General features: G+C 47.3%; 3 protein-coding genes across 3 annotated transcripts in view; 2 read left to right on the top strand and 1 right to left on the bottom strand.

The window, feature by feature from the left end:
- Positions 1-13,033, top strand: part of RABEP1 (rabaptin, RAB GTPase binding effector protein 1) — a 47,164-nt gene extending 34,131 nt beyond the window's left edge. The window contains exons 10-18 of the mRNA XM_039562791.1: positions 743-847; positions 1,568-1,684; positions 2,920-3,018; positions 4,440-4,580; positions 5,240-5,429; positions 5,715-5,770; positions 6,194-6,292; positions 7,102-7,218; positions 9,175-13,033. Of these exons, the coding sequence (XP_039418725.1) occupies positions 743-847; positions 1,568-1,684; positions 2,920-3,018; positions 4,440-4,580; positions 5,240-5,429; positions 5,715-5,770; positions 6,194-6,292; positions 7,102-7,218; positions 9,175-9,276 (1,026 nt within the window). The 3' untranslated portion in view covers positions 9,277-13,033. The remainder of the gene's footprint in view (positions 1-742; positions 848-1,567; positions 1,685-2,919; positions 3,019-4,439; positions 4,581-5,239; positions 5,430-5,714; positions 5,771-6,193; positions 6,293-7,101; positions 7,219-9,174) is intronic.
- Positions 13,034-13,249: 216 nt separating this feature from the next.
- On the bottom strand, positions 13,250-23,126 carry NUP88 (nucleoporin 88). The gene is made up of 17 exons (XM_039563031.1): positions 22,893-23,126; positions 22,201-22,370; positions 21,472-21,597; positions 21,170-21,256; positions 20,323-20,499; positions 19,160-19,343; positions 18,587-18,737; positions 17,871-17,969; positions 17,659-17,749; positions 17,214-17,315; positions 16,142-16,300; positions 15,568-15,693; positions 14,975-15,040; positions 14,658-14,738; positions 14,204-14,330; positions 13,721-13,839; positions 13,250-13,470 (listed from the first exon to the last, which is right to left on the bottom strand). Exons 1-17 carry the CDS (start codon positions 23,124-23,126, stop codon positions 13,407-13,409), a joined length of 2,163 nt encoding a protein of 720 aa, XP_039418965.1. The 3' UTR covers positions 13,250-13,406.
- Positions 23,127-23,215: 89 nt separating this feature from the next.
- On the top strand, positions 23,216-27,116 carry RPAIN (RPA interacting protein). The gene is made up of 7 exons (XM_039563116.1): positions 23,216-23,330; positions 23,709-23,888; positions 24,437-24,500; positions 25,000-25,114; positions 25,347-25,410; positions 25,515-25,649; positions 26,897-27,116. The coding sequence occupies exons 1-7, from the start codon at positions 23,253-23,255 to the stop codon at positions 26,924-26,926; spliced, it is 666 nt and encodes a 221-aa protein (XP_039419050.1). The 5' UTR covers positions 23,216-23,252; the 3' UTR covers positions 26,927-27,116.
- The last annotated feature ends 265 nt before the right edge of the window (positions 27,117-27,381 follow it).

Raw genomic sequence — 27,381 nt, 5'->3', positions numbered from 1 at the left:
TTTAACTTAGTGCAAATCATTGCTTAGGAGGTCTCTCCAAACCTGTTGTAAAGTTGTGTTGTTGTTGTTGTTTTCCTACTGATTTGCTATATCTGGAGAAATTATAGCATCCTGAGCTCAGAGCTGCGTTAAACTCCTACTCTTGAATATTTCCTTGCCCTGTTGACATTTTGATGACACTTTACTTCAGCCCTCTCTCAGAATCCAGAACAGAAATGCAGCTTCCCACATGATCCTGGAGGCTGGAGCACACGCTGGGGTGTGAATGCCACTTGCTGTGGGTTGGACATGGAGCAGTAAATACAAATACAGATTCAGCTCAAACTTGACCTGCAGCTGGAACTTTGATAAAACTTCCATTTGCCCCCTTGGCCAAAACCACTGCAGTTCCAGAATGACAGCAGGTTTACTCTTGGTTTCCCTGCTGCCCGCCCCAACACTGTTATTTTCTTCTCCTGTTTGGTTTCTGTTTGTCAAAAGGACACAATAGTGACTTGATGAGCTCTTTGTGTCATGGCTTTTTGTGCTAATGGTGGGACCCATGGCAGGAAAAGCTGATAGCCCACAGCTGATTTGAGTTATCCTTCACTTTAAAGCAACTCAGTCCTGCCATTACATGATTCTGCCTCTGACTTTTATCTGTAATGTTTTGTGGTCACGCAACACACCTGAGTGTGTGCAGCACTCCTGCACTCCCTGGAGACTTCCCTGGACATGGCAGGTGCTGACTCTTGTTCTGCAGGTGCAGAATGCAGGGAACAAGCTGGGCAGGCGCTGTGATATGTGCTCCAATTATGAGAAGCAGTTGCAAGGTATCCAGATCCAGGAGGCTGAGACCAGAGACCAGGTGGGATTTCTCTCATTACTTTAGCCAGGCTTTTGCAGCTTTTTGAACTACTAAGGATGCAACAATGAACTATCTGCTGTTTTACTCATTGATTTTAATTGAGCAATATCAACATACTGGATAACTTGACATGTTATTGACATAACTTGATTTGTTATTATTGTGTGGTCATAAATACCAACATGTACATTCTTAAGGATTCACCTTGAAGAACCACTTTATTTGGTGCTGTAAGATCATGCAGTAAAGGCAGTGTTCTATAAAAAGTATTATGCCCATGCTGAAGTCAGTATCTTTAATAATTGATATTTTAAAATGCTTGTCATGCATTAAATTCTATTATCTTTGATACTGTAAGAACTGTTAACAGAAAAGGACCTCATCCTAGCAGCATAAAATGACTTTTAAGTCCTGGAGGATATTTGTTTCCTGCCATATACCAAAGAACAATTTTCAGATGGGTGTGGAAGGTATGAGTCACATTCTGCTTTGAAATAAGTGATTGAAGTCATTACATGGCCATGGTCCAGTGCAGTTTGATGTCCCGTGTTTCCTTAGAGGGATAATCTGTGCTGGAGGCTGTTTCAACAACAAAGGAACTTCTGGATTACATAGGATTTTTGAGAGATTTTATGTTGTGTTTTGGGGAGTGAAGGGCTTCAGGAAATAAATGCTCCCCAAGAGAATGGAAAATGAATTAATTTTGTTGTGACAATACAGGTGAAAAAGCTGCAGGTGATGCTGAGGCAGGCTAATGACCAGCTGGAAAAGACAATGAAAGATAAACAGGAATTGGAGGATTACATGAAACAAAGTGCTGAAGACTCCTCTAATCAGGTACAAGCATTTGGTAATTGAGATCCAGGAATCACGAAATGTTCTTCAAAAGCGTGTAACAAGAACTTGTGTTTTGTTAGATATGGATGGGCTACTGGCTGTAGAGGCAACACAAATGAGAATTTCTAGGGTTGGTTATGCTCCACCTGATTTTGCCACAGTTTCTAGATAAATCTATTATGTCTCTAATACCGTGTTACCCAATTTTGGCCTTAAAATATCATCTCTAATCTTGAAATCCATTACAGAGTGGCATTGTGGAATTTGAGTAATGTTTGAGTTTTGGAGTGACCTGTGTATGAAATGACCCAAACATGCAAAAGGAGCCCTGTGCTCTGGGCACAGCCCTGTTGGTGGAAGAATGGTCCTTTTCCACCACTTGCTCTTATCAATACTTGACTCCCAGGTAATGGACTTGGGGTGAAGAATGCAGTTGATGAGGAGCTGAGCAGGCAGTAGCAGGGCCAAAATATGCACTGAACTCCTTTAAAATAAGAGCCCACTGGAAAGATTTTTCAGTCTGAAATGTGTACCTAATTCTTCTGGAACAATGAAGCCGAATATAATGGGTGGTAGTCATAGTTAAAATTAAAAAGGGAAAAAAGTCATCATCTTTGGCCTATTAAAGATTACAATGGTAGGTACATGCTGTGTACAAGACACTGAATTTACTTCACTTGAGCTGGAGCTTTCTCTCTTCCATCCCACCCAGTATTTTTTCTTAGTCATTAGAAGACAAAGTCCAGCTTAGACAATGGGAATATGTTCTTATGTTGTTCTGGCTGTACCAGGGTGCTGTTAATTAAGTAATGCTTCATCTTACATGTGTTGTTGTGGAATGGCTTGTGAAGTTTTTGAAGGTGGGTGCTCTCAGAGAAAGGTACAAAAATTCAGAAAACACTGAAAACTTAGATAAAAGCTCTTCAGTTTCCCTTCAGTGTTTCTGAACTGGCTTACATTTAAATTTTAATAGAATGAACTGTTGATTCAGAGTTTGGTAAATAGAATATAAAAATATTGTTATTGCAGAAACTGTCTTTAATCTGTCCATAGTGCCTGGATCTGCATTCCTGCTTTACTGAGAGAAGAATTAACATAAACTTCAGTGGATTAGTTTGAAATTTCAAAGTATCTATTAGTAATAACAGGCGAGAGAACTGGTGTGGCTATTTCTTCTTCAGAATCTGTTCCATGCTTTATTTCTTACATGTCTGTCTGGGTTTTCTTTCTTCAAGATCTCCTTGCTCATGGCCAAGTGTCAGAAGTCAGAGAATTTCCTCAGTGAGCTGCAGCAGGCATTTCTGCAAGCCAAGAGGAGTGTCCAGGAGCAAATGGTAAGACAGGTTAATTCCAGAGATCCTTGTCCAGCCCTGTTTGTCTGACCCTTGGAGCTCAGTGTGTCTGTAAAAGGCTTTGTGTGCCCAGCCAAGGCTGGCTGGAGAGGGCTGAGCATCTTCACTTGCAGAGGGCCTGGTCCAGTGAGCTCTGATGGCAAGGGCTGGAGCTGGAACCGTTTGTGTCACTCTGTGCTGCTGTCTGTGTTCATGCACATTCAGGAGTATGGAGATCACTGGTCAACTTCTTTTCCCCTTATTTATTATCTAATTCCATGCCTCTTCAGTATCTTAATTTCACCTCAAATCTGAAGACAGTAGATTTTCTCAAGACTGTTTTTAGGATTCATCACAAGTACCATCATTAGTGAATATTTTCTTGAGTTTTAGAGATGAATGATCAGTGTTGTTGCAGGTCAGACTTAAAATATCAGCCCTAACACCCAGGGAGAGATATGTATGGGAACTTAATTTTTTAAACTATTTTTGAGCATCTTGTTGGAATTAAGCCAGAGAATAGGAAGAGGACCACATGTTCCAGGACTAAGTTTGACTTCCTTGGCGCAATTAATTCCTTTCTATATCAGAATCAAGTCTTGTCTTTTTTCCTCCCTGGCACAGCGTTTGTGGGGGACCAAGAGAATTCATCCTCATGAACCCCAGTACTGCATTTCTGGGGTCTGGGATTGTGTGTAGGACGTCAGGACATTGCCTGCAGAGATGCTCCATCGGGTGCTCTGCATGAGAGCACATCTTACGGACACGCAGGAGGTTCGGACAATGTGCTGATCTGAGTCTGCTTCTCCTGCTGCCCCCCTATAACACAGCTCCTCCCATTGCTCCTGGTTCCCCATTTCCATTCCTCTTGGAAGAGTTCACTGGATTTTTTTCTTTTGTAATGGAAGCAAAGCCATGCCCTCTTCATCTTTTTTCTTTCCGTGGGATCAGCTGTTCTGATGCTTTCCTTGGAGGACAGTGGGAGGCAGACACCCACCATGGAAAGTTTCAGGGTGAATGTTTCAGGTTTTTGGATAACCTGCTCTTACAGCTGCGTGCTGAGGTGCTGTTAATAAACATCCCTGCCAGCTCCTGAATGCACATGTGATTCCCACCCTCCCTTCCCTCTCTGAGCACAGCCAGCTAATGGATAACACAGGAGGAAAGTGGGAGACTGAGCAAAGCTGTACTTATCACTGGCTTCCTGCTCTCTGCCTGGACACTTCAAGTTGTCCTTGCCTTTATTTCTGGTGCATAGGCCAGGCAAGAGGGAACTGGTTGTGTTGATCCACACCACCATTTTGTTTCCCTTCTTTACAAAGAATATCAGTTCACCAGACTTTTGAAAGCAGTGGAAGTAAATGGGGCAGAAGAGATCTGAGCATGACCCTAAGTGTGAATTTATGCTTTTCTTTGCATTGGAGGCTGTCCTGACACAGTCAAGGGAGCAGGTTTCAGAAGAGTTGGTGAGACTGCAAAAAGATAATGAAAGTCTTCAAGGAAAACACAGCTTGCATGTGTCCTTACAGCAGGCTGAAGATTTCATTCTACCAGAAGCAGCAGAGGTAAAACATTTTTAAATCATTAACACTGACAGTGCTTGTGAGTTGATCTCACTGGAATATTATTCTTTATCAAAAAGTTGTCTCAAATAGCACAAAGAACAGTACCTGGGATTTTAACCCTGTAAGCCTGTGAATGAGTGTGATCCCCCTGTGCCATGCCTGCTTCAGGGTGTGGATGGATTGTAAAACCAGTTAACTGTGGCCTGACAGCTGCTCTGTGGTCAGTGGAGTGTGGGTTTGGCCCAGTTCAGCCAGTTCAAGCTGTATTTTCCAACTGGGCACACAAGTGTTCAGTCACCAGGGCCTCACTGTATTGATTCAATAAATCAAGTGAAGTCAATCACTTCTGTCCACTTAAGACCAGCAGTAATCCAAAGCCTTGAATAATGATTCCTTTCATGGCCACTCCCTTCCTTTAAGCCTAAAAGATTTGGAGGGGCTGAAGGGCAGGGGGAGCATCATAAACCTGTGGGGATGTGAATCTTGCTGTGTTTTCATTTCCTGTGGCCAAGCCAACTGTGACTGGAGCACCTTGCTGGAAGCAGGGTGTGGGATGCTGGGACAGACCCTGGGGCAGCACAGCTTTGTCCTTGTGCAGATACCCCAGTGCTGGGGCTGTGGGGCAGCAAAATGCACATCTCTGCTAATCCTTGATCCAGGAGCTCCGTGAGCTGATCCTGAAGTACCGGGAAGACATCATCAGCGTGAGGACAGCAGCAGATCACCTCGAGGAGAAGCTGAAGGCAGAGATCCTGTTCTTGAAAGAACAGATCCAAGCTGAACAATATTTGAAGGAAAATATAGAAGAAACTCTACAGCTGGAAATAGAGAATTGCAAAGAGGAAATAGGTGAGCAGGGGCAAAACAGTCTCAAAATAGGAATATTAGAAATTAATAAGATGCAAAGACTTGATTTTGTAGTAGACTTACCTGAATTCTAAATGCTGTCCACTTTTGATAGCAGAGACACCAGAGCTGTGCAGCTGAAAATAAAAGTACAATTATTTGTTTGCTTTTGAGGTACCTTTGATGTAACGGGAGCTTAATTTTCCTTTAAATATTAACAGAAATAAACAGGGTATGAACAATTTCCCATGTTTCTTGCATTTAAGATTTAATATTCTTGTTTTTCAGCATCCATTTCCAGTTTAAAAGCTGAACTGGAAAGAATAAAAGTGGAAAAGGAGCAGGTAAGAAGCCCTTTCACTGTGAGATTTTTGGTGATGTGGGGTTTTTTTTAATAAAAGTTTTTTTTTTTTCTTTCCTGTATTGATGCCAGTGTAGGAACAGGACACATTCATAGTTCTGTTCCTTAAAAGGTGTTTGATCTGTTTTATTAATCTGTAACCTAAATATTGGATTAACTAATTCCTAACTCACACTAAGCTACATAACACTGACCTAAAATGTCAGGTTTGGACATTTTTCTCCAGCTCCAAAAATAAATAAATGGAGAGAAAGAGATGTTTTTCAGGTGTTTTCTCTGCCCCTGAAAGAGATTATTTGGGTGTGTTTCTGAGTCCCAGAAAGATACTTAGACTTCCTTATGGAGGGACCGTGGGAGATGGAAATGTTAGGAAGTGCAGTTAATATTTTTTTATGTTATTATACAGTTGGAAAGTTCTTCACAGGAAAACCTGCAGCAGCTGGAGAGTTTGCAGGAGGCAAAGAACACTCTAGAAGAACAGCTGAAGAAGGAGACTGCAGCAAAGGTAGCTATGATGTCTGGATGTGAAGTGTATCTGCATCTTTTGTGATGAGCAGCTGTGTCAGAGAATGTGGCACTACCTAAGAATGAAAAAAAGAAGCTTTTGAATGTGAGTAAGAAACTGGCAGGGAAATAATGTCCTCTGGATGTGGTTTAAATCCTCACCCCTGTTTTCACTGGGACTTGTAAAGTGGTGGGTCTGAATAGCTGCTGACTTGAATATCCCTTGGATTGCCCTCCCAAGTGAGGCCTCAGGAACATTCCTGCCTGCTGAGAGCGTGATAACCAAACCTTGGGCTGAATGCTTTGATGCTTTTGAAGCAGTGTTTTCTTGTGGTTGCTGTAGGAAGGGGCTCTACTTCAGCACTCAAGTGAATTAATCATGGTCTGAGCACTTGTTCTCTGCCCTCTCTTGTTGTGGTTTTGGTTTTTTATGCCCTTTCCCCAAACGCTTTTCTGACTAAAGCTCAGGATGGCAAGACAGTTACACTTCCAGCAGCAAATTACTGCCCTTACCATGAACTTACTTCACTAAAACTCAGAACTCTGCCTTTGTATTTTGAGATCCCAGGTCATGGTTCTGTTAAAAGACTTTGGGCTTTTTCATGCTTTAACCAGTCTATTGACACCTGTTAATGGGTATTAGCCCCTGATTTTGCACTTTGGAAAACTGAGGTGTGGAAAGACTGGTGTAGTTTGTTGCCAAGACCCTGTGGATACTGTGCTGCTTTGCTCTGGTATCACCCTTTAATCAGTTTATACAAGCTGCTGATTTTCATTCAGTTCAAGCCTAAAGAATCTTTTCCTCCTCAGGCCAACCTTGAGCAGCTGGTGTTTGAAGAGAAGAACAAAGCTCAGCGGTTGCAGACTGAGTTAGATGTCAGTGAGCAAGTGCAGAGAGACTTTGTAAAGCTTTCTCAGACACTTCAGGTAAGAGAGTCCAATCAATGTGTGAGGGGCTACTTTAGTTTCATTATTTCTACACAGCTGTGTAAAGTAAGAAATGGCAGTTGTAAATTTCCTTATGTTGGTATTTATGATCTATTTTAGAATTTGTTAGTGTAATAAACTGATCAGGTACTCCTGATATGATATTATTATTAAAGCTATTGGGATTGTGTTCTGATTACTGGGTTCCAGCCAATTTTCAGTTTTTGTACTAAAAGAAACTGTGTAGAGCCATAAATGATGGCTCTTCCAGACCTGTGTTTTTCCTTGTCCATCTCCTGATGTTTCCAATGTGATACTTTCATAGCAAATCATTCAGGTGCAAATATTTGAGGACTGTGTAAGGCACTGTTACTGTTTGATGTGAATATATGAAATGGTTCTTCAGGTTAACAGTTCCTGCTTTCTGTTTATACATCCCAACAGTCTTGTTCTTGTTATTGTCACTGTTGTTATCCTTGTATTTCCTTCACCAAGTGGAACTGTGGTTGATGTGAGACACCAAGAGGTGGCTGAAGGGAGGGGTTTTGTCAGGGGTGTCCCTGAGGCTGGTTCTGGTTTGTCAGGCTGTTCTCTGCTGCTGTGGTTTGTGCTCAGAGGGACTGTCTGTGCTTGGGAGGCCAGGCTGGACTGGGCTCACGTTCAGGGTCTGTGTTCCCAGGGTTTGCACCCCATTTATGTTCCAACTTTGCTCACAGAGCAGGTGCTGAATTTCAGCCCCCCATCTCCTTGGAGTCTTTGGCCAGGCTGCTCAGTGACACCCAGCAGAATTCAAACTACACATTTTCTGAGTCAGGCATTCAGGTTTACTTGGAAAATTAACCCCAGAATGTGGGAGGTTTGTTCACTAGACACAGTTTAGCTGGATGGATAATAGAGATCTGTGCTCTGTGGCTCTGTCTGTGTCTGGAGGGGTTGGTAGGACAAAGGAGACTGTTGAGTTGTCCTGTCTGGGGAAGTTGCTTCTTGTTAGTCATCATCTGCTCTGTTTTTGAAAGTCCTGCAGGCACTGGTTTATGCAGCTCTTAGAGGAAACATGGCCACCACTTTGAAGATGTGTGGTGGACTCTTCCACAGCTTGCAGGTAGTTTAGTAAACCTTCAGTATGAGCTCAGTAAGAATTGTAGCTCCGTGTTTTGTGTTTTCTTTCTGCCCTAAGCAGTTACTGCACATCAGGTTGTGTTCCAGTGTAAGCAGTGGTTTGTGCCACGTGCACTGTGCAGTGTGAGATGACCATCAAAGGAGGATTGTGGTTTCTTGGTGGGGTTATTCCCTTCCCTGGCCTTGTCAGTGAGAGCCTGGACAGGTACCCCTTGTGTGAGGGGTCCACTGGCCAAATTAGTTATGAGCATTTCAGAGGAAGGGCTAAAAACCACTTAAATGGTAGCTGGGAGTTTATAACTGAAAGCCCAGATCCTATTGTAAAGAATGTGAAAGTTTGAGTGTGATAAAGAAATCAATTGTGCTCTCTTTGCATTGATTTCACCACAGTTCTGCTGGGCCCTTTTTCAGCATTTAAAAAATACCTTAAACTGGGTTATCAGCAAAGCAAGAAGTGAGCTTGGAAATGGGATGGTTGCTCCAAGAGTATTTTGGATGCGATCTTGAGAGGCTCCAAGGCACATTTTGGGCTGCTCCTTTACATTCTTCCTGGGAAGGTTTACTTTGCACATCTCCAGTCAGTGACTGGACATGAGACAAAACACAGAGTGATGGTGATGGCTGGAGCCCCCCAGGGAGTGGGGCTTTATTGTAAAATCACACCTGCCTCTTGTCTTCCTTCCTCCCATTCTTGGGCCCAGATTAAGCTTGTGCTCCCTCACCCCTTGCATTTCTTCAGCCCCTGGTGATGTTTGGTCCCTCGGAGGCTCCCTTTGGGTCTGGGTGTGAGCTCTTGCAGCCTTTGCTGACTGCGGTGCCTCTGTTGGTTCCCTGCAGGTGCAGCTGGAGCGGATCCGGCAGGCAGATTCCCTGGAGAGAATCCGTGCAATCCTGAACGACACAAAACTGACGGACATTAATCAGCTCCCTGAAACATGACACCCTGATGGGCTCCGAGGCTGCGTCTGGGGTTTTTAACTCATCTTTATAGCAACATTAATTATTATTTAACTCTAACCGAGAGAGCAGAAGACAACAGAGGGGAGCAATGACTTAAGTTTTGTTTCTAGAGGGGAAAAAGGTTTCGTACTGGGCAGGAAGAGAGCACAAGGGTGACTTGTAGTGTAGGAAGGAGAACTTTCTAATGGAAACACTAATGAGTGCAGTGTTTCGTGTTCCACTGAGTGGGATCAGTCCTTACATTCTGAAAAACTTCCCTCTTTCAGCCGACTTCGTAACCTAATATAGAGTTTTGGAACATATACCCCTGTCTTTCCCTCTGTCCTTTCCCCCACTACTGTGATCAAAGTAGCTGCTGGAAACTGTATTGTCCCTCCAAAATGTTGAAGAGCAAAGTGGTTGAAGTTTTTCTGTTTGAATAGTCAGTAACAGTATTCAGCTAGCAGAGAGAATGAGGTGTAGAGTATGCTGTATGAATATTTTATATTAAAATATGACTTTATTAGCAGGACACTGGATATTGATCTTATTTCATAACTCAGTACTTTTTTTTTTAAAACCATTGGCTCTGTGAAGAATCTGAACGCTGCTGAAATGTGGATATGAGTGAGCTGTGTATCTCCTGAACGGAGAAATGCTAATCCAAAAAAAAAAAGAAAACTGTACTGAGAATTTAGCTCCTTGCCATTTTTCTGTTGAATTCAGATACTGAAAGAAAAGCACAAGAAATGCACTGTTTTGTAATCTCTTTTACAAATGTAATTTAGAATATGGACTACAACTGGTTGTTTCTCATCTCTAAAGCTGAGCAGTGCCTGGAATCCCTTCTCTGTGGAAAAAAAAAAAACCAAAACCAAGCAAACAAACAAAAAAACCAAACAGAAAAAAGCTGGTAAAAGTCGTGTGCATGTCTGAGCATTGGCCTGAGGTGGTGCAGGTGTGCTCTGCTCTGGGGGTGACCCCAGGTGTGAAGGCAGGAGCTCTCTGGGGAAGGTGTTGAGGGCAGAATGAAGCTGTGGGCCCGACCCCTCTGCTGGGTCAGCCTCGTGTCAGGAAACAGGGAACCGCTCCCAGCCAGGGCACAGACGTGCAGGAGCTGCAGGATTGTGCTGCTGCAGCTTGGAGGGGACAGTGCAGCTCTTTGGTGTCCTGGCACTGCTCTGAGGTGGCTCCTGGGCTGCCCCCTGGTTCTGCTCCCAGACAGTTCAATTACACTGAGCAATGTGGCAGCAGAGGCAGGAAATTCTTGTGATCACTCAGTTGTCAGGTTTGGGTTTCTTGTTCTATAAATGTCCAGGGGTAAGATGAGCATTCCTCCTCCTCCTCCTCCTTCTCCTCCTCCTCCACTGCTGGAATTCCATGCACGCAGCTGGATGGATTCCTGAACGGTTGCAGGTGTTGATGATCCTGATGGTACAAACCCAATTCTTGAACTTACAACTCAGTTAAAAGGAGGCTGAAGGAGCAGATCCCACTGTCCAAAACTTCTTAGTTTTTCCTCCATTCCTTGCTGTTTTTTCTTCACATACTTGGCCAGAGATCTGCTTTTCTTCATCACCTTCAAAAGTGACAGAAAATTCTCCAAACTGCAATGCACATGATATATTTTAAAGTGCTTAGATCCTATTTTTAGCAGTGTATATCCTGCTGCTGACATAAAGTCAGAACCAGTGGTTTTGAAGAGGAATGCCTTAAAAACAGCCAAAAAAGCATCATACAAGCTCAATTCCTTGCCACTCATTACAAGAATTAAAGCATTTTATTCATCCTAGCAATTAATTCCCTTTGTAATCCTGACACCCAAAAGTAATTTTTCTCACCTTAGTAATGACTAGACTAACAGATGGCAGAGCTCTCGTGTCTAAAGATGGTACTTTTGCATAAAGGTGACATTGAAGTGTGGCTTGGGCCTTCAGTTTTTGGCTATTACCAGATTAGGGATTTTTTAACCTTTCTCACTATTTGCTGAACTGTGGTGACAGCAGCTGAGTCCTGATGCATAAATCCAGGACCAGATGTTTTTCATTCAGTTTTCCAGTGGTTGGGTAAACTTTGGAGACAAAACTACAGGCCTTTAGTAGGAGCTACAGAGCAGAAAGGAAAGTGTTTTTCTCTGTTCCCACCCTCCCTTCCCAAAGCCAAATGTGTAACTGGTTACAGAGTTACTGTAACTGGTGACTACTTCACCTGTGCAGGAGGTGTAAGGGAGCCTCTTGTATGGCAAAACTACACCACATCCTGTACCCTCTTCAGCAAGCTGAGCACTTGAGGAACTGCACCTTGAAGTCTTTCACAGTAAAATATTTTTTGGTTGTGTTTCTGGCTGGTCCAAGTGCGAGAGAGCAGGGGAAGGGCTGTTCCTGCCCTCGCAGCATCCCTTACTGGTGCCTGTGTCTGGCCTGTTCTCAGCAGCCCTGTCTGCTCTGAACACTCCTGGCTGTGGCTGGGTCAGAGGGTTTCAGGCAGTCCAGGGCTGGGTGGCTTTCCCTGGGTGTGTTTTTATGGCTCATTGGCACAGCTTTCCCCAGGTGTGGTGGTGTCAGGGTGAGGGCATGGCTGCAGGAAGGAGGGGAAAGTGGTTTGGGCTCCTTCATAGCCCCAGCACCCATGGAGCTGTTCCCAAATGCAGATCTGCAGGCCTGGGGGGTGTGCACTGTTGGCTTTTCCTTGTTTGTGAACCAGGCACTGCACCAGTCCTGGAAGGAACTTCCTTTGGTTTGGAGAGGATGGGCAGGCAGTTCTTGCATGGTTATTTTCCTTTTCACCACCCTGTTCCACCTGTGCTCCTGTCTCAGTACCAGCTGTGACCATTGAAGTGTTGGAACACGGGTCACCTTTTTCACCAACTGCTCTAATGTCAGACTTTTAAACAATTCAGTTTGAAATTGGAACCCTGGATGTTCACAGAAGTGGTGGGAGATGTGCTCCCTCTGAACTGCTCTCCCTCATGGGGAAGGACAGCAAAGCTTCAGCAGCAGCAACTGAGCTTCTGCTGAACTCAGACTTCAAGGGGCCTTTAAAAGCAAAATAAGACAGTGTGTGCCAAATTTGCAGAGCAAATTTAAAAGACTGTAAATGAAGTGTAGGAAAAGCTCTTGGTGTAGATACTCACTGGATGATGGATGATGGTGTTACTGCTCATGAACATGAGAAAACAAATGCTCTTCCTTCCAGTTCTGGGTGGTGTGGAGCATGGCTGGGGCCGGGGTGGGTTCTCCTGGCTCAGGTGGTGTCACCTGCTCAGCTGTGACACAGGGGCTGAGCTGTTGGTGGAGGCTCTGTCTGCATTGCTGTACCTGTATAGTCCTAACCTGTACAAAGTGTTCCTGCAGCATGTCTGGTACCCGCTCCCTCCCCAGCAGCGCCCCCGGCCCCCCTGCTGTGCCACGTTTTAGCAGTGCAGGAACTCCTGCCCCGCTGAGCTTCACCACGGCGCCTTTTCTAAGGGGAAGGGGGAGGGACAACAATTATTTATTGTCCACTGGAGTCTGTCTACAGCAGAGACTGAATTGGCCTTGAAATGTCAAGGGGGACTCCAGAGCCATCTTTTGCAAAAGGAAACAGTGTTTGGAAGTCAATACTGCATTCCAGTGAGCCAAGCCATTGGTGTCCTGTGCAATCGTGGGTGTAGAATTCTGCTGTCTCCAGGATTCCAGTGTAACCATTTGTTAACTGTACTGAAGGTGTGTCCTTTATGGAGAAAGTGTTCCAAATTAAAAAAAGCTGCTGAAGTGTGTGCGTGCCCTGCTCTGGTCTTTCTCCTCTGCCCCCTGCCACAGACCTCCCCCCAGGGAACCCCTGATGGAGCAAGGGTGGGAGACTATCCCAGGATCACCCCAGGGAGCAGCAATCCCCACTCCTGGGGCAGCTGCAAGCATTACCCTCTAACACCCTGAATATAAAACACCTGCAGCACATCCCCTTCCCCTGAGAAAAGCGAAAACCACAGCACTTGAGGAGTCTTATCAAAAGTATTTTATTTCACAATTCTTTACAAAATAAGTAAAAGGTGTTTTGTTCAACATACAAATGGTAAATATACAAGGGGGAATACCAGGAACAGGTAAAGCTCATCCACCCTCTCGCTGCAGGGTCCTCCCCAGGGACACTCAGAAGTTCACATGGCTCCTGATGTCGTTGATCTGTTTCACCATCTCCCGGATGTGTTCTCCCCTTCAAGAAAAAATAACCCAAGTCAGAAGGCTGCAGGTCCCATCAGTGCAGAACTGAGCAGGAAGGGAAACACTTCAGATGGCAGCTTAAAGTGCTGCTGTCAAGAGCTGCAGATCCTGTGCTTCAGCCCCTCTCCCCAGGCACTGCCTCAGCCCCACCTGCAGCACGGCTCAAACAGCACCTGAGACACCTGAACTGAATGTGAGTGCCAGGGCCCGGGCTCTGCAGGAGCAGCCCAGCCTGCACTTACTCCTCTCTCAGGACAGCTTGGATGCACTTGCTCTGGTAGGCACTGAGGCTGATGCTGGGCTTGCGGGGGCTTCGCCCCTTCTCCATCTGCTTCTGTTGGTATTCCTTTTTCATTTTCACCTGGGAGTTGAGGAGAAAAAAGAAGGCCCCAGTCAGTGCTGGTCCTGCCTGTCACAGTGAAAGCTTGTTAATTACAGACTGCTGTGTTGTACTGCAATTAATCGGTTCTTTTTGGGTTCAAATCTGCCTGCTTTTGCACTTCCCACAAAGAGAAGAATGTCCCTGCCAGGCTGAGGATTGGGAAGCTCTCTGAGGGCTTACAGTGTGTGCAAATGTTCTCTCTGTGTTACCAGCAAGAGCCCAAAGCCCCTTTAGTACATCGTTGCTGATGAACACAAGTACAGCATCACATTGTTGGCAGGACTTGTCTGCCAGCACTGAGCGAAGAGCTGTCAGCAACCTCCCAGGTCATTCCTCCTCTCACCTGTCTGATAGCATTGCTCAGGTGCTGCAGCTGGTCATGGATTGTCTGCAGTTCTTTCTTCATATCCTTTTCAGTGTCAGATAGAACAGGAAGCTGAGAGTGGAAACTCCGAAGGACTTTCTTCATCCTTGAAAGCAAGAAATGTCTCTGAGTTAACTTCCCTGGTACCCAGCTCTGCTCAAACACCTGCAGCCTGGTGCTTTGGCCATGCTTCCCAAGTCCCAGGGGCTTCACTTTCCCCTTCCAGCTGGTCTCAGGTGGCATTCTGAGCACAGGGCTGGCTCAGGCTGGGCCTGCAGACAAATCACACCAAGCCTCAGCACAGGGACTTTCAGAATCCCAGTCTTGGAACAAACCAGTGCAGCAGCTTCTGCCCACTCTGTTCTACCACACCTGCAAACTTTGTTCAACATCATGTGGAGTGAGGTGAAACGGAGCCCCCATGTGCAGTCACCTGTTCATGATGTCTTCCTGCTTCTCTTTGGCTTCCTCATACTTGTCAGCCAAGCGCTCGGCCATTTCCCGCAGACTTTTCCTTAAGGCAAGGGAGGAACAGTTCCCTACTTCAGATTTACACACGGGACAGGCCAGGGTGTGGACATAGGACAAGGAAGCTGGAGAAGCCAGCTGGAGGAGGGAGCGAACCTCCAGGCTTCATTAGGGCTGGGAATGCCTTCATGTGTCACCTGTTTCACACAGGGTCTTGTCCCAGCCACCACAGGTGCATCATTCCTGAGCTTTGACTTGGAAAAGGAGACAGGTTCCACTCACCTCTCCTCTCGACAGTAATTCAGATCCTCCAGCTGTTTCTTTTTCTGCCCCCACAGCAACTTCACTCTGAAGTAAACACATACAAAAAAAATCAAACCACTTGCAACCAGGTGAATCAGGATTTACACCACACAGAAAATGCTGGGAGTGGGAAGAGCTAAAGACACTGAACAGGGGGCAGTGGTGAGAAAAAACTCCCATTTTGTCCTAACTGTAAATAACTGACTATGATTTGAAGCAGCAGAGACTTAAGGCAATTCTCCTCTGTCAGGATTAGTGCTGAGGTCAGATTTCCTGCCACCCACAGGCCCAGGCAGGCAGACACCACCAAGAGAAAAGTATTTTATGTATGTGTCTATGTTTACCTTTTTTTTTCTTCCTCTATGAGCCACTACAGAGACCAAGTATTACACTCGCCCCTATTTTGCCTGATAACTGCGTTTTAAGTTCTGGTATTCATTATTAGTTTTACATTTAGTATGTTTACTCATTCACCAGGATTAGCCCCACAGAGGAGGGTGAGTGCTCAGTACTTAGTGCTGCTGCATCACACAGACATTGGCTAGCACATTTTTATGAGAGTTTTGCATTACCTTTGCTGAATTTCCTCTTTTGCCAGGTCCTGTTTCAGTATATATTCCTCTCTGAACACCTGGGTGGCTCTGCTGAGGAGCTGAAGGCATTCTTCAGGGGGAGGAGCAGCATCTTTATCTGCAGATCTTAAGAGAGAGATTTTTGCAACCTTACTAACATGTTCCTTTGAAAGGCTAAACCACTCCCAGTGTTTATGGTAAGGGCTCGGGGGGGCTGTTACAAAAGTGAGGGATTACAATGGAATCCCTTTGCTAGAAATAATTTTTCTTATATGAGGAAATCCCAAGGCAGCTTAAGATACTCCAAACCCAATGGGCCAAGTAATGAGCAGCTCATCAGCTGAAGGCAGCCCTGCTTTGAGCAGGAGGCTGGAGCCAGGCAATCCCCTCCCAGCCTGCACCATCACTGGACTGGATGCCATTCCCACATGGACAGAGGCCCCAGTCAGTGGCAGGAGCTGTGCCCCAGCACTGCCATGCCCAAGGCAATGTGCTGTTCAAACAGGAGCTGGTGAACACCCACTGTTCCCAAGTGTTCCCACTTCAGGTGCCCCAGGAAGACACATTTGCTTACTTGAGATGCAGGGGGTTGGCAGAGCTGCGCTGCAGGATGCCCTGGATGTGCTTCTCAAAGGAATGCTCCGACTCGGCCACGATGCGCAGGGGGGACACGGTCAGGTCCTTGTCCTCTCTGGTGCACAGCAGGGGAGGGGAGGCAGGATGGACAGTGCTTCTGCCACACAACAGCACAGGGAGAACACAGTCAGACCAGGCAAACTGAAACCAGGTCAGAGCTTAACTGGTACTGAAAGTGAGGAGCTCATCCACTGGGGAACTCCTGTGTTACTGCAGGGGGTTCTAAAAGGAGCTGTTTCAGTTTTGTGGTAAATCCAGCCCTAGCAGGGTTGGTACAGCTCACATCCCCACACCTGCTTGGTCATGGCTCAAACTAGCAAGAATCGTAAATATCCTTTGGCTTAAGGAGAGAAAAGTTCCAGAACAAGGCAAGCAGGCACTGCAAGAGTAGCATGACCTTCTTCACAAAGCACCCTGCCCGGTCACTGCCCACCTGTGTGGAAACAGTGAAATAAACAAAAGGTCTGCAGGAGAACCTGATGGTAACACTGGCTCTGCTGGTGGTACCTGTCCTACATTAAACAGTGTCCTGCCAAAGATAAGCTGAAAATGGTGTTCTCCCCTCAAGGCATTTATTTCATTGTGCAAATGCAGATTTACAGCACTCTGTATCTTTGCCACCACCTACAAAGAAAAAGTAACTGGAAGCACAAACTAAAATCCTACTTCTTTTTTCCCCTTTCATGCACACATAACCTCAGTAGTCCATTAAGAATATTCACACCACTGTAAAACCTCAACAATACCATCGAGAACATTTTTTTGGTCCTACTACTCACTAAAAGTGATGTGATTAATTATATCCCCTAAAAAGACCTTATCAGCAGTAGGTAAGTACTCTAATAACACTTTAGTGCTCAGCCAGGGGCCATTCAGAAAGCAAAACTGCACTGTGTGTCCTAAGAGGTGCAGAAGCCTGGGGTGAAACAATCAAAGAATAATTGAAAAATAGGAATATCCTTTTTTGGTCCTTTCCATGCAGTCATGGACTTCAGCTGAGAACTCCGTACAAGAGAGGCCTTGTAATGCACTCATAGGTGTTGGTGATGCAAATCATTGTGGGCCCCAGGACGTCAGAAACGATCCAAAATCCTCTAATTGGAGCAGGCTGCCTGAAGGGAAGAACACAAAAAGCACCCAGTCAGGAAAGTTCTTTATTCCTGAAGCTGTGCACGTTCACTCTTTTGGAAGTGCTCCAAGGTCAGGTAAATGGAAGTGAAAATTCCTGCTGGTCTGACAGATGATTTTCAGACAGTAACACAAGAATTTAAGCTACTACCCTAACTGTGCATGAAGAATCCTCATACACAAATTGCTTAGTTGTATTATTTGAATTCTTTTGAGTTTACTTTATTACTTTAATGGCAAGAATGCAGCAAAAGATGACAAATCATAAGTATTTTCCATAGCAACTTCCTGATTTGAAAGCAATTGAGAAAGGGTTTGGTTTTTTACCTGCACGGCAGTGGTTTTGTACAAAGAATATGTTCAACAAAGCACTTCTGTTCTGCTCCCAGCTCTTGTAAACTGTCTTTGTCTTCCTCATCTACAGAGAGACGTGTCAAGCTGCATCAGATACACTTTGCAGGGTGAGGGATTCAGTAGTACCTGCATCCACCAGCCTGTTACTGGCAGATGTTCAGCTGTTTCTCACTTCCCTCACTCACCTGAACCAAGGAATTTGTGCAGTTTATTGATCCATGTCAAGCCCACACTGTGGACACCAGCTTCGTGTGTGCAGTGGTATCTAGAGGGACATTTGGGATCTGAAAGTGAAGCAGAAAATTTAAGAGTTGGCACTAAACTGGGAAAAACTCATCCTTCACACCTGCACTGCTGATCCTGTGTATCAACTTAGTGTCCAGTTGTCCAGTCAGCTCTAACATCTTAGTGCAAGTACCAGAAACAGAGCTACATGTGTTAGAGTCTAAAATACTGGTGAGTTGTTTTGAACCCTTCCTATCACTCCTCGTCTGTATCAATCAGATCAGTTTTCAATGGCAGATTGTTAAAACTAGCAGACCAGCATTCTGACAAGCTGCTTGTTCCCAACACCTGCACACTTCATCCTGCCCACAATTCCATGGGATAAGCAGGTTCTTCCATCAGGATCACCCTCCCCACAGCACTCCCTCACACTCACAGGTCAGCACAGATGCAGCAACTTCTCCTTTATAACCCTCAGCTGACAGGGGCTAGCACTGCATGACCCTGTGTAATCTGCCCTCAAGCCAACACTGGAGCCCCTCCCAGGCTTGCTCCTTCCACAGCTGTATTGAGGGCATCTGGCAAATCCTTACTCTAATCCCCCTGTTTGTCTGACACCAACAAGAATATGCCAATAGCTGGATCCTAAAAGCCACAAAATGAACAACAACCCTACCTCGATGCAGCTTGATTGGGCAAGAGAAGTCAGACTCCAAAGGATCTTCTTCATCTCCTGTTGCCAGTTTGAGTGCAAGTTCCAGCTCAACACATTCAAACACATACAGGGAAGGAATAAGATCGGATCTTGGGTCCCAGGACTTCTCTGACTGTAAAGAGTATTGTGAATTCTTCTGTGAGACATCATTTAAATAGGAGTTCCAACATAAACAGCATCAAGAAAGAGTTACATGGCAAGGGTTTTAACTATCAAGGAATGTAGTTTAAATTTACTTAAAAAAAATTAAATCAAACCCAGAGTTTCTTAGAAAATCCTCTTTAAATTAGATTATAGTAAGTTTGATTAAAAACTGATCAACTGTCACAGTACACAGGACTGAGATTTAAAATAGAAGTGTCAGAGAGCCACAGGGACTAGCTGAAGAAGGAGGAAGACTCACTACTTCATTCCAAAAGAATGCAGCTTTGGCACCTGGCACACACTTCCAGGCACCCTGCCAGCTTGCAGCCAGGAACTTGGATTAAAGAAACAAAAATTCTACAGAAAATAAACCAAGCCAAGGCAAGGTACCTGCTCATCATCCTCTTCTCCATCCAGCACCACACAGTGATAGAGCATCCCCGACTCGGTGGCGATGACCAGGATGTTTGGAACGCAGGGCAGGCACAGCACGGCGCAGGCGTCGTAGCCGTAGTTGTCCTCGGCAGCCGGGTGCATGGGCAGGGGGCCCAGCAGCTTCCCGAGGCTGCCAGCGCTGCAAGGAACACGGGTGTGCTCACAGCACCAGCTCTGCAAAAGGGGACTCTTCCCATGGCTGTCAAACAACCCCATGGCTTGGAGTTCTGAGTCCCACTAGACTGCTGCAGATTATGAGTCTGACTGCAGCTCCTAGGGGAAGATCTCAGGGGGAAATTGGAGCTCATTTTATTATATTTTATGCTTTGAAAGCAACCAAAGCTACACTGCAAAAATTCATGAGGAAATATTTTCATACACGAACACAAAGTACTCAAGGAAAGCTCAGTATAATTATTACTTAACTGGTTTCTTGCACTTCACATTTTGTGTTGTGGCATTTCTCTGGGCAGAGCTTTAGATGGACTGAGGCCATCTCACTGCCTGCAGACAGATCTGCTCAGTGCAGAGGCACACAGTGCTGTTTCTAACCCAAGTACCACAGTTTAATATTCAGCTACACAACATCTAACTTGTAAGTCTTGCACCATCTTCTCAGTTTTATAAAGTAATAGCTTTTTCTATCATGTTTATATTCTCGATTAATCATCCTGACTTTTCACTGCAGAACGTGCCTGTGAACCCTCTAAGCTCTTCAAATATTCTTTCTCCTAAGATGCCCCTGGCTCAGTGAGCCTCATCCAAAGCTAAGGATGTCTGTGCTGGGAACTGAAGGCCACAAAATACACTTAACAGCCTTAGACCCACTGATCTTTTTACAGCCCCATGTCTTCATATCAGATTTCTCATGGTAAATAATGCATAGTGGCATAGTGGATTCTCAGCAGTGGAAGCTGCACCTGTAATGTCTGGATGAGAAAGGACAACACACTGCTTTTGGATTCCAGGCTATTAGCACTGCCACAGAGACAGGACAGGCTGCAGTACAACATAACTCAGCCCAGCATCCCTCACAGTCCCAGCCAAGCTAGGACTCTCTCACCCTAGCACTGTACAAACACCCAAGCACCCCGTGAGCCCTGAGGGTAAGACCCTACCTCTGGAGCAGGCTGATGTAGGTGAGGAAGGTCTCTCCATTCTCATACAGAATGTACAGGGGGTAGCCCAGCACCTCCTCGCTGCCGCGCTGGCCCAGGATGTGCTTCGGCACCGGCACCTGCGGCCCGAAGTCGAAGGCCACGGCTGTCTCCCCCAGGGACGCGGTGTAGGCTCTCCTGGGACAGGGCACAACGAGCTGGGCTCAGCAAGGACTGAGAGCACAATGTTTAACATGGTCCTGAGGGATGTGCTGTCAAACTCCTGCCAAACCCCTGGCCAGCAGTGCCACGTGCCACTGCCAGCAACGAAAGGGTGTAAGTGACATCCTTCTCCCGGCTCATCAGTTCTGCAGTGCCCCCACAGCTTCAGAGGATAAAAGAGGTGTTCTGGTCCTTCCTGGGAGGCACATCACTGCGTGGTGCAAGATTTTCCTTTCCAACCAGGCCAAGAAAATAAAAAGATGATCTATTTTCTACATTCCTCACTCAAAACCCCCTCCTTAAGCCCATCTTAAAGTCAACGGGTGTTTTCAAACTGCTGCTCTGACAAACACTTGACTGTACAGTTTGTCACCACTTTGTTTTAGAGGGATGGGGGAGAGGAGAGAGAGAGGAAAGGAAAAAGGGAAAGGAAAAGAGAAAAAGGAGAGAGAAAGAGAAAGGGAGAGAAAGAAAGAGAAGGAGAGAGAAAAGGAAAAGTGCAGGTACTGTGCTATGAAGAATTGCTAGCACTGAAGAATTCAAATCAGATTTTCAGGCAGATTTATCACTTATTACTTAAAAACACAACTGAGAATACTGAGCTTATTCTGCAAAAGCATTTCAAAATATAAGAAGCCACACCAACCCTTTTTTGATTGTAAGAGTCTCCTCCTCGGTGTCCGAAAGCGCAATCACTTTGATGGGTGTCTGAGGCACCTTCAGACTGTAGAACCTGGAGGAAAGAAACAGCAGCCACGTTCATTCTGCTGGCAGTGCTGCACATTCCCTGCTGATGCAGGAACATCAGCTGCTCTCAGCCTGAAACTCCTCCCATCCTATTTTGTTATTGCTAACTGGTAAGAATGGCAGGATGCAAACATCCAGTGACAAATCAAGACTGGGCATGACAAACAAATCCACTTCGGATAATCCAAAAATGGGTTTTACCTTATGGTGTTATCTGATGTCAAAAGCACAATGTGGGGCTCCAAGGTGTCGCAGGGGTACCAGGCTGCATGCTTTAACGTCAGGGATGTCGAGCTGGTGAAGAACCGTTCCGCAATAGGAATGGTGCTGGAATACAGAGCAGAAACTTGCACTGTGAGCAGAAGCACACAAGCTACTTCTAAAGGGAAGTGGGGGCAAGAAAAGCTAGAGACACTGAAAAGGTTTCAAAGTCTTTATCTGTACTATTCTGAAAGTTGGAGAGGCAGCTTTAACTTGAACCCTTTGCTATTTTCCCCCAGACATCTGCTTTTAGCTGCCACAGCTGAAAGACACCAGAGAAGCTGCCCCATCTCTGGAAGTGTCCAAGACAAGGCTGGACAGAGCTTGGAGCAACTTGGTCTAATGGAAGGTGTCCCTGTCCATGGCAGGGGTTGGAACTTGCTGGCCTTTAAGGTCTCTTCCAACCCAAACCATTCCATGATTCTGTGAAAGGCCAGAGAATACTAGAGGAGCATCTTGCTTCTCAGCAATTGCAACAAGTTTGGAAGGTCACTTGATAATCAGCAAATACTTGAGCCAAAATAACTTCATTTGTGACTGCCCCACAACCCAAATACAACCTGTCCCTTCCACCAGTGTCTTCTGTATCTGTCTAACGCCAAGAAAGGGAGGCTGTGGAGGAGGAGTGGCAGGACGAGGATGTCATCAACCACCTGAGGTCTCACCCACCTACAGTTCACCGTGGATTTCCCACCTTCAAATTCGGAATTCTTGCCCCAGCGTTTGGGCAGCTCCAGCACCATGAGCCCCTTGGTACCAATGAGAGCCACATGGTGCTGGGCGGGGCTCAGCAGCGTCTGGTGCACCTCGAAAAGGGGCGGGTTTATGCACAGAAGGGTCTGAAAACAGATGTTACAGGGAAGCACAAGCTGTTCAAAGGGCTCACGGAAGTACAGCTCATCTTTATTCTGGATGGTGATTTACACGGCACGGAATGAGGCACAACCCGGCTCCATGGCACAAAGCAGTGGATTCCTTGGAGAAAGACCCCCCCGGGGCGGGCTGGGGGGATAATGAACCGCCCAGCGGCCTTCAGAGAGCAGACCCCCTCAGCCCCGCGCCCACCATGGCTCGGCTCTCCTCCCCTCACACCTCGCATCCCCTCACATCCCCCCCGCCCTCTCCACACGGCCCCTTCATCCCCTCACGGCCCCATCACACCCCTCTTCCCTCACGGTCCGCCCAGCCCCTCACACCCAGCCCCTTCCCTACACGACCCCTTATCCCCTCATACCCCAAACACCCCCTCACCCTTATTCCCTTACACAGCCCCTCCTCCCCTCAATTCCCACCCCCGGCCCCTCATCCTCTGACGATCCCCTCCCACACCCTCTCCCGCCGCCCCTCGGCGCGGGCCGCACCTGGTATCGGCCGAGCGCGGCGGGGTCGGTGCCGCCGAGGCGGCGCAGGCCGATGGCGAGCAGGGCGGCGGCGGTCCCGTCCCAGAGCAGCAGGTCGGCGCCCAGCCCGCACAGGAGGTCGCGGAGCCGCGGCGGGCGGGGGGCGGCGGGCGCGCGCTCGCGGAGGCGGCCGAACAGCGCGTGCTGCGGCAGCGCCGCGCGCCACTGCTCCGCCGGGCCGCACTCGGCCGCCATCGCCCCGCGCCGCCGCCGCCCTGACGTCACCGCCCGCGCGGCCAATCGCCGCCGCCGCTCGCCGCGGGCATGGGACTACATTTCCCGGCGAGCCCCGCGGCTCCGGCGCGCCGCGGGCCCGGGGCGATGGAGGCGCCGGTGCAGCGGCACCGAGCGCGGTACAAGAGCCCGGGCGGGCCGCCCTGGAGGGAGATGTACCGCAGGGTGAGCGGGGAGGGGGCTGGGAGGGGGACATGGGCTTCCTCCTCCTTTGGACCCCGTTCGGTCTCCCGGGGCCGGCCGCACTGGTCCCGCTGGAGCGGCTGAACGCGTTCCGAACTCCCTCTGCGAGCCGCCAGAGTTGCCCCCGGTAGAAATTGTCATCCAGCTGCCCTGCAGCCTCTCCGGGACATGGCCGGCCCTCACCGCCTCCCGCCCCCTGCCCCGTGTCGCACCCCCCGGGGCCTCCCCCAGCACCCCACCCTCCCCGTGTCCCCCTCAGGGATTGTCGGTGTCACAGCTCCTCCGCGGTGTCACCCCCTGCGTCCCCCGCCATCCCCCCGTGTCCCCCGAGCCGGCGCTGACGCTCTCCCCTCTCCCCAGCGCTGCATGGAGCGGCTGAGGAGCAGCCGGGCCAAGCTGCTGGACCGGTACCGGCAGGCCGGGGACGGGGCGTGCGGGGCGGCCCCGGGCGCGCTGCTGGTGCAGGAGGTGATGGAGCAGGAATGGCAGGAGCTGCGGGATAGGCTGCCCGGCCTCCGCGGAGAGGAGCCCATGGAGCAGGTCAGTGCTGGGTCCCCAGCATCAACGCCACGTGTGTGATACAGGGGTATCAAATGCAGCTCCCTGCGGGTCTGACTTCAGCCTCTCGCTGGAGCTGACAAAGCTCAAGAGCTGCAGGGTGCCCCAGTTCTACAGCTCAGGCAGGGTGTTGAGCTGTGAAAGTGCCTTTGGGCCTATGAGTGGGTAACTTCCTTATTTCCTCCACAATCAGCCTGTGGATCACAGCAAAGGGTTGGTTTGCTTATCTGTGCTTTTTATAGCTGTCTGTCACTTCCCTCTCCTGAGAATAGGAATGAAACCTGAATGCCTTGGAATGAAACCTGAATGCCTTAAAAAGCAAATTTTTGGACAAGCTGTGCTTGGATCCATTCTGGCTGGCTTTACACATGTGATTACAGTACAGCTTGCTTCCTACAGTGCATGGGTTTGCAAATACAGGGATTTACTAGACAGGAGAATAACAGTGAATTTATGTTGCTGTGACAGTCAGGTGCTGGAAGTGAGAAAGTGGCTGGAATGGGAGGATCACTGACTGATTCACCTTTTAGATGCTGGAGGACCCTGATGAGCTGGCAGTGCTGGAAGAGATCCAGCAAGAACTGATCTTGCAAGGTAAGACCTCATTTTTCTGACTCTTATTTGATATGTAATATTTCTGACTTCCTAGTAATGCAGAATAGCTGAGGCTGCACTCCTTGCTTCTAGCAAACCACGTGATATAGGGGAAGAGCCTCCTTAGAAGTCTTGGTGTTGAGGCTTTGAGGTATTGAAACCTCTTCTCACAGTTTTAAGAGTTCAAGGGGCGTTTTAAGGTCTCTAAGAGAGGCCAGAGAAACAGGACTGAGATGTCTGTGAGCTCTAGGAACCTTTATAAATCAATCCAGAATGTTTCTAAAGTGCTGATAGGAAAGTAGAAAGACCCATATGAGACCAGCTGAGCCATAGGAAAAACTGGATTGGCAGGAATGATTTCACCAAGTGTAGAAATCTAACTCAAAGGAATTAAAGTTCTTAGAAACTTGTATCCAGCCCAGCCTGCATCTGCCCAGCAGCTTTGCCTGTGCTGCCCAGGCACTCCCTGAGGGAGTTTTGCTGTGCTGTGTTGTTGCAGAGCAGTCGGTTATCGAGGAGTACGAGCGGAGCCTGCGCTTCGATGAGGAATGTCTCAATGCCATGCTGGACGGCCTGGATGCCACTGACAGGGTCATCTGCCCAGTATGTAGGAAGTAAGAAAGCCCTTGGCATTGGAATCAGATTCCCCACTCCCCTGCAGCAGTTTGGGCTTAGAAATGGGCGGAGAGAGGCTGCTATTCATTTCAACAAAATAAAAGCGCCTGAACAATGATCTAAATCTAATGGGGGGAGGTGTTTGGGTTTTCCTGGTTTGGGTTGGTTTTTTTTTTGCTAAAATCTACCGTTGTTCTGGGTGTCATGATGCTCATTGTTTGCTCTTGCCAGGAATAACCTGACTGTGAAGGCTCACTTGGTTTGTTGCCAGTGTGGATTGTACATCAGCACACAGGTAAGCTGCACTGTGGCACGTTGTGTGTGGGACCTCTGCTGCTGCAGAGGCAGCTGTAAGCTACAGACAGGAACTTTAGCTGACTTTTAATCAATTATTCCCAGGATATGACAGAAGGGAAGCTTCAGTCACTTCTGGAAAGCACCTTGACAGAGCACAGTCAGAGGTGCTTGCACAACCCTGAGTTCACTGTCACCACTGGCATGGAGGAGGAAGCCAGTCTGCTCATGAGCTGCCCGGTGAGTGTAAATGTCAGGTTCCTGGAAAGGATCCCTGCTTAGATCCATGTCTCAATTACATGGGCAGAAACCACAAGTCCATTGATCCCAGGGGTTTGTGTGGCTGTCTTTTCAAAAAATTCCTTGGAAATGGCTTTACCTTTGACCACCAGTAACCACAAAAGAGAAGTTCCAAAGTACACACCTTTAACTGCTGGATTAGGGAATCTTTCAAGGACCTGTCAAATTTAGTGCCCTAACTTCAGCCAACAACTTCTATGGCAGCTGGTGAGGGGTCAGTAGCTCTGACCGAGGAAGCTGTGACCGGTCCGGAGAGATGGTCCCGAAAGGAATCGTCTTCCCGAGGCCCGGTGTCTTCCCTCAGCCGCTGGCTGGAGGGCCCGTGCAGAGGCTGTCAGCTCTTTAGTGATTGTCAGCTCGTGATTCCAGCTCAGCTCTGCAGGGCAGCCTCCAGGCCAGACCAGGGAGAGAGAGACGAGAGGCCCATGTAGCTGTTCTGCACGAGGGAGCTTTATTGGTCCAGCGAAGGGGAGGCCAGGGACGAGCATCTCTCTCTCTCGCAGGGGCAGGGGGCCAGCTTTATAGGGATACAGGGGGTGGGTGTCAGGGGGTAAAGGCCAATGGGTTACAAGGGATCTGCATAGGGTCTCCCAGAGATTCTGGGTCTGTCTTCTTCTCACCACAACTGAAAAGTGGCTGCCTTTCCAGGGGAGTCCTGCTGGGAGGTTAAGCACTCTCCTTATCTCAGCAGACCCCGCAAACTTCTAAGTCTTGTGTGCACCATCTGTTCAGATAAGTGGTTCTTGAAGAAACGTTTTAAAAATTACCTGTTCAAGTCTCCTCAAAAGCTTCATGCAGGCGTCTCAGAGAACACACAGCAGCCCTTTGGCTCAAGCTAGAGCTGGTACTTGCTTTGCTATGTAAAACCAGTGTGAGGACAGTGTTAAGGACAGAGCATTTCAAATAGAGCCATAGAATTGTTTAAGTTGGAAAATACCCCTAAGATCAAGTCCAATCATTCCCCCAGCACTGCCAAGGCCACGCTGACCCATGTCCCCAAGTGCCACATCTACATGTCTTTTAAATCCCTCCAGGGATGGTGACTCCAGCACTGCCCTGGGCAGCCTCTGCCAGTGCTCAACAAAACTCCTTTGTGAATTTTTTTCCCTAATCAAGAGTTTTTCCTGTTCAAATAGTTTTGAACTTTTAACATTAACACAGCTTCTCTGGTCAACTTTTTTGTGAAGGTCTGTGACTCCTGGACGATTCTTCTCTAAGTTGATTCAGCTGCTGCTTTACTTCTGAAAGACTTCAAGACTAAACTTCACCCAGAGCTGCTAGGACTCTTGTGTACGTACTTCTAACTGCTGTGTCAAAAAGACACTTCAAAAGGCAGTAATATTGCCTTGACCTGCACTTTTAATCACACAGGACATGTTTTGAAATAAATATATTTAGTTTATTTGGGCCTTGGTGTTGTCTTTAATGCTGCATCAATGATCTCACAACTCATGCTAGACTTCAGCTTTCTCTGTGAGCTTAAATAAACTTAAACCTTAAATAAACTAACTGAATAAGCTTAAATAAACTTAAATAAAGCCTTCAGGCAACAATTGGAGGCACCAGTTTAAGTAGAAGTGCTTCTGCCATCAGCAACCATCACTACCCCAAGGACTCTCTGAGCAGCTCTGGCACAAACACTGCCATCACTTTCATGGCAGCTCTGGTACAG

The sequence above is a fragment of the Corvus cornix genome, chromosome 19 (genome assembly GCF_000738735.6).
Source record: "Corvus cornix cornix isolate S_Up_H32 chromosome 19, ASM73873v5, whole genome shotgun sequence".
NCBI lineage: Eukaryota > Metazoa > Chordata > Aves > Passeriformes > Corvidae > Corvus > Corvus cornix.
The sequence above is the reverse complement of the archived record's forward strand: the minus strand, read 5'-3'. Positions and strand labels throughout refer to the sequence as shown.